This window comes from Danio rerio, chromosome 1 (assembly GCF_052040795.2).
Source record: "Danio rerio strain M-AB ecotype USA chromosome 1, GRCz13ab, whole genome shotgun sequence".
NCBI lineage: Eukaryota > Metazoa > Chordata > Actinopteri > Cypriniformes > Danionidae > Danio > Danio rerio.
The window spans coordinates 60,215,167-60,222,257 of NC_141021.1; the positions used below are offsets into that span (position 1 = coordinate 60,215,167).

A 7,091-nucleotide genomic window follows, 5' to 3' on the forward strand; every position below is an offset into this window, starting at 1 on the left:
AATCAGAATGAGCCTGGGTTGTTAATAGACCAGTAGGCCTATGGGCACACAAATGTGTGCAAATGCAAGATGCAAATCATGCAAGATGTGAAAATGTTACCCACGCAAGGCTGAAACTAGCAAAAAACACTTGCATCGTGCGTATTGCGCCAGGTGTATGCCCCATGTATGTAGATAAATGCTAAATTTAAATAAAGCTACACCTTTAGAACACAAAACCGTTTACATATTTAGTTTACAAAAGTTAGAGCACAAATGTTAAGTGTATATAGAAAGGATGTTTTTATATATGATATGATGTTCCAACACAATCTCACGGCAATTCCTAACTTTTTCATTTAGTGGCTAATTCGTATGAATTCGTACAATCTGATTCGTACAATTTAGTACGATTTGCTTATCCCCCCATGACAGTTGGGGTTAGGGGTGGGGTCAGGTGCCACGCCTCCTTTTTAAAATCGTACCATTTCGTACGACTAAACTCGCACGAATTCATACGAATTAGCCACTAAACTGGCAAAGCGTAAAATACTTATGCTTTCTCATGAGATCAGGCTGGATGTTCAGCTATAAAAGCGCCCTCTACATGTACTTATAACCAGGTCAGATTTTCTGTAAAAAAATAAGTGCTTATTAATTTTGAATACAGCAACTATTTGTGTTATTTTAGATTGTTTTATTTTATATATATTTTTTTTACTTATTGTGAATTTTTAAATTTCATTTCAGTTGATGATAATGTTTTTTGACCAATTGTTTTAGTCTTAGTTTAAATTTTTGTTCACTAAATGTTGTTTAGTCTCTGATGACTAATGAAGATCTACTGCTGATCTCCCAATTACTGACAGATTTGCATATTCAGAAGAGCTCGTCTGGTGAGCAGCAGGGCTGGGAGTCTAGGGGAAAAAACGCATTATTTATTGCCTAACTCATGGATGAACAAACTCTTGTACATGTGTAGAGTTTAATTCTTCACTTACAGTGAGTGTGTTGTAGAGGTCGAGTGGTCTGGACTGGGGGTCAAGACCTGCATATGTGTTTGCACTCAGATCAACATTCTACAGGGAAACAGAGAGAGTGAATAAAGGAAAATAAAGGCTCATTTTATTATTTCACTGATTTCATTATGTGGTTCTTTAATCATTTCACCTCATACTCGTTTACTGCAGATCTTCTGTTCATCCTTTTTATTCGACTGTCAAAAAAAAAACAGTCAATTGATTATTTTGTAAATAAATAATAAGTCATAATTCTGCATTAGATTGAAAGTCACTTGTATATGCTTCTTTTACTTTAATTGTACTTGCAATATAAATAGTATGACGATGATCAATATGCCTCCAGATGCCACTATGATCACACTTCTTTTTCTCCCAGCACGTTGACGAACTGAAAGGTGAAGCAGATCATGATTAACTCTCCAGACTGATGAAGTTACAGGAGTGTGATGATAAAAGCTTCACCAGTGACAGTGACGGCGTCTGATCTCTGAGCTCCATGTGGATTGTGAGCCTCACAGTAGAAGCGTCCACTCTGTACTGCACTGAAACTCTGTCCAGATCCAACAGCTGAGCTTTGATTCTCCTCAAACCAGCTGAAGCTCAGAGCAGGAGGGTTTGAGTCACTGATGCACATCAGACTCACTGAATCTCCAGTCATTATCACAGCAGATCCACTGATGGACACTGAGACGCTCCTGGGTGGATCTGAAAAAAAGAAGAAGAAACATTGCCCAAATTATCATTAAACAAAATTAAATGGTATTACATACTGCCTTTGGAATCTTTCATTGCTGAATTATCATTTACTCACACACAACATTTATAGTCACAGGATCAGAGTATTTCTCTCCATGTTTATTTCTGGCTCTACACTTGTATTCTCCACTGTCATCAGAGCTGATCTTGGAGATGCTGAAGATTCTTCCAGATCTTACAGATGTTTCTCCTTTAAACCAGCTGATTTGTGCAGGAGGGTTTGAGTCACTGCTGCAGCTCAGACTCACTAAATCTCCCTCCATTATTACAGCAGATCCTCTGATGGACACTGAGACTCTTCTGGGTGGCTCTAAGAAAAGATAAAAAATCATCAACTATCAATAAAAAAACTGATATCAAATAATATCTTTAGAACATTTAATGTCACAGTTACTGAACCATCATTAACTCACTCTGAATGTTTATATTCACAGGAGCAGAGTATTTCTCTCCATATTCATTTCTGGCATTGCACCTGTATTTTTTACTGTCATCAGAGCTGATCTTTGGTATGCTGAAAATCCTTCCAGATCCTACAGATGTGTCTCCTTTAAACCATTTGATTTCTGCAGGAGGGTTTGAGTCGCTGCTGCAGCTCAGAGTAACTGAATCTCCAGACATTATCACAGCAGGTTCATTAATGGAGATTACAGGAGTATTTGGAGAATCTGCAGGAGAAACATGTAAACAAGAACGACAAATTATGTATATATGACTTCAACTGTGTATATGTATATATATATATATATATATATATATATATATATATATATATATATATATATATATATATATGCAGTGTTGGGCAAGCTACTTGACAAAGTAAGTGAGCTAAGCTATTAGCTACTCTACTTAAAATGTAGCTTAACTAAACCAAAGCTATTCACTGGGAAATGAAGCAAGCTAAGCTAAAAGCTACATGGCAAAAGTAGCTTAGCTACATCTAAGCTATTTTTACAATTTTAATTTTTAAATCGAAGCAACTTAAATCCAAGTCAATCATATCTTAGAGATCAATAAAACTGTCAATGAACCATATGAGGAAGAATAGTTTAGTTTAGTTATTTACTGTAAATAATATGCTGTACTAAACAGAAACAAATTATATTATAACAACTAAAACAAATACAATAAAAGCAGGTGTTACACATACTTTTAAAATACTATAATCATTTATAGTAAAGGGAAGTATTTTTATGATATATATATATATATTTATATATACACACACACACACACACACACACACACACACACACACACACACATATATATATATATATATATATATATATATATATATATATATATGTAAAAAGCATTATAGTGTTATAAATACTAAAGTATTTTTATTTATTTTTTGAGCACAGCATCAGAAATTAAGTTATTGCATCTTAACATGCACTTCTTGAGGTATGGTCACAAGGAATCCTGCTTCAGAAATAATTCCTCTCCCTCAGTCATCTCTCCATCAAGCAAGTTTCACAAGAGGTGGCAGTAATGCACCAAAAAGTTTGTTGTCGAACGCCGTAAAACAGGAAGAAACAGAAATCATCCTTCTCCCTATCATGTGGATTTACTTTCTTCGGCTAAACACTGGCCCTCACAGCTCAGTGAATGTTGGTGCCGTCACTTATTGATCCACGATTGGTAACTTTGTGGACGCTACTGCGCTTCTTGACTAATAAAATAGCTTGGCTACTGAAAAGCTATTTGATTTAGAAAGTAGCGACACTATCGCCACGCTACTGAGAAATGTAGTTAAGCTAGTAGCGTCACTACTTGTAGCCATGCTACTGCCCAACACTGTATATATATATATATGTACACACACACACACACACACACCGAAATGCCTGGTTTTAGACCACAATAATTCATTAGTATGGTGTAGGGCCTCTTCTTGCAACCAATACATTTCCTGACACGCTCCATCAAAAAACAAAATGCTTAATAATATTTAGTTTGGGTGACTTTGCAGGCCATGGGAGATGTATTGGTGCATCACTCTGTTACACGGTTCCAAATACAATGATTAAATCATTGGGCGCATATTAGAGATGCGCGGATGGGCTATTATTTCATCCGCAACCGCATGGCAAAATTCATCATCCGTCCGCCATCCATCCGCACTAACATTTTTGACCAATTTTTAAAACCGCACCCGCCCGCCATCTGCTGATTGGGCTCTTTATTTGAATGGCTTATTCCTTTTTTTATTAAATGAATGTTTCTTTATTGATCATTATAGAATAGAGAATGACTTTAATGTAGACATGCAGTTAATCCAATCTTGCAAGTCATTAATTGAAGACGCTTTGAAGTGACGCTAAAGATACGAGGACGTGTCTTTTCACTTGATTCGATTCCTCGGTCCTTGAGTCTTTTCCTTGCGTCCTTCACTCGTACCGTTATCCCGGTGGGGTGGAAACACGGGAAAGAAAGCAAGGAAAGGAAACGAGGATGCACAAATAAAAAATGAGAAGCACCCGAGCTCTCAGAATATCAGCAGTGAACTCCGTCTCCAATCGGCGCACAGGGACAAAAGTAAATAAATAGCCTAAATTAAACGCACTGTACTGTACAACTTTTTCATTGTAGTCTAATAGAAAACGAATTGACACATCATTTCAACATGCTGCTATTTAGCCTACTACTAAATGCCTATTTCACTTTATTTTTTAGTAAATAGATAGAATAATAAGTCATTTACATTATAGCCTAATAATGTTTACATTTTGTAGTTGTCCATAGCAACCCCAAAAACGTACCTGCTTGCCTTGCTCATCTAATTAATGGGCACAGTTTTTCGACTATTTTTTTATTTATTTATTTTTTATTTTTTGCTGTGAATGTTATTGAGCTTGTAGAAATCGGAAACAACACCAGTTCTGCGACACAGATGAACCTTTATTGATATCTCTATCAGACAATACCTATTTTATATGCCAAAAGAAACAACAGGCAGTAAAAAATATTAACATAAATATCTTAATGTAGGCATAGGCTATAGTCGCATGCTTTGGCAAACAGTTGAAAAAAGTTTTAATAAAAAAGTCATATCATGCCTAAGCCTTGTAGGCTCAGTCACCCCCACAATTAGAAATTAAATTAGAAAAACAGATATGCCATCCCTCTTTAAACGAACATAAAGTCTGACCAGGCTAAAGTATGACAAGTGCCCCAATAACCCATGGAGGATCATCCCCATTCCCCTCAAACTTGAAGCATAACGAAATACTATGCCATTAAAGTTGCGACAAAGAAATTCTGGCAAAATAACCTTAGCCTCGGAACGTAAAAGCGAGGCCAACATGTCTAGAATAGAATAGGCTAAACCAATGTGAACGTAAAATTATCAGCTGACCGAACTCAAAAGTTTATATTGAACATATGTGTAGCCGAAATAACATAGGCTAATTGGTTTAATATGCCTGACTTTAGGTCTAGTTTGATTTTTTCTTGGCACAATGCAGGAATAAAATAGCATCTGTGTCAGGATTCAGACGGTAGCGCCTGCATAGCCACTATAATGCGCCCTGCTGCACTGAAGGAGCGCTCGCTCGCAGCACTTGTTCCTGAAATACATAGAATTCTTTTGGAAAGGTGCTGTGGGAATGACTGGCCTTATTTCTCCCAAAAGGAAAGTAGATTTTCCTCTGCTGATCCGTCTATACGGAAGTTTGTAGGAATACTTTTGTACTTCATCCAGAATTAGTGTATCCGATTCCTCCTCCCATTCTGTGAAGTCAGTCCTAGGCTTTTTTGTTGGTGCGCCAGCTATGAATATAAAAACAGTACAACCGCCCACCACCCGCCCGAATTTAATTAAAATATCATTTTTTCGTAACCTCATCCACCCGATCCGCGGTTTATCCGCGGAGTCCGCGGCTATAACCGCCAACCGCGCATCTCTAGCGCATATGGTCCACCAGAATGACCATGACCAGGAACTGGCTTTGACACCTGCAGCCTAGGGGCTTATACTTACTTTATCCACTCTGAACAGTGAATGTTTTTTTTTTTTATTTGTGACTAAAAATATAAAGTTTGTGTAGTATTAGTTTAATGCATTACAAAGATAAATACTAAAACAGAAAAAGATGAAAACTTACATCTGACATTGAGATAAACAACAGGACTGGTGTAATCCTGTCCCTGCACACCACAGCTATAGTGTCCTGCATGTCCTCTACTGATTAAACTGTAGACGATATAATTTTGAATTCTCCCTTCAGTCAGTGCCTCTGAGTTTCTGTACCAGATGAATGTTGGTGTCTCAGTCAGTTCACAGCTGCTTCTACATGTCAGACGGACTGAATCTCCCTCTGTCACTCTCTCAGGAGACTCCAGCTGAAGATCTGAACACAACACACACATTATATCTAGTGCTGCTCTCATACACTGATTATTATTCTACATAATGACCACAAGAAGAGAGAAACCTCAGGAGAGTCACCTGTGACAGAGAGACGCACTCCAGGAATGCCAATCCAACCGTTACCATGCATATTAGTTGTGAATCTGCAATAATACTCTCGTTCATCTTTCTTTGTCGCATGTCTCAGTCTGAGGTAGCAATTCCTCTGTTTATCTCCCAGATACTGAATCCTCTGACTGTACTCAGGGTCCTCAGACAGGTCTGGATACTCCCCATACATCTCTCTAACTTGTGTTGTAGTCCAGAATGCCCTCATGACATAGCTTCCAGAAGGATAATAAAATGCGCAGCTCATTGTCACTGTCGAGCCCTTTAGTGCACAGATGTTTACAAAGCCATCACTCACACCAGGACCATATTGACCATAAACTCCTGAAACACACATTAATCAGATTATTGACCCACAAATATATGCTAATCATGAATGTTACTACAATCATTTTAATTGAACTTGATGTTTTTAATGCGCAGTAAAAAAAAAAAAAAAAAAAAAAAAATATATATATATATATATATATATATATTGTTCTTAATAAAATGTACATATTACAAGTCACAAAGGACAAGTTTGTAGAACAATCAACTAACAAATGTTCAACAATTCTCCATTGACTCACTGTGTATCATGAGCAGAAGTACTAGAGCAAGAGGAGCCGCCATTCTCTCTGATGTCACTACAAGATCACAACAACATACACATATTAGTAGAACACAGCTTTAAAAATTCTCAGGTTTATCAAGGTTTGTGAATATTTCTCTTTGGTCTCTTCAAAAGTATGGATCAGGCTATTTTCAGATGTGTTAATGTGTGTTAATGATGTGTTAATCAGACTTACCGTGTTCTGGTGACTCTGATCACGCTCAGGCGTTTAACTGACGCATTTCTCCTAGTT

General features: G+C 37.2%; 1 protein-coding gene across 1 annotated transcript; it reads right to left on the reverse strand.

Moving 5' to 3' along the window:
• Positions 1–685: 685 nt before the first annotated feature.
• LOC147837582 (B-cell receptor CD22) lies at positions 686–7,091 on the reverse strand. The gene is made up of 11 exons (XM_087238056.1): positions 7,035–7,091; positions 6,816–6,872; positions 6,217–6,570; positions 5,873–6,118; positions 2,171–2,425; positions 1,813–2,067; positions 1,464–1,706; positions 1,308–1,389; positions 1,150–1,195; positions 981–1,058; positions 686–896 (listed from the first exon to the last, which is right to left on the reverse strand). The coding sequence occupies exons 2-11, from the start codon at positions 6,856–6,858 to the stop codon at positions 810–812; spliced, it is 1,689 nt and encodes a 562-aa protein (XP_087094182.1). The 5' UTR covers positions 6,859–6,872; positions 7,035–7,091; the 3' UTR covers positions 686–809.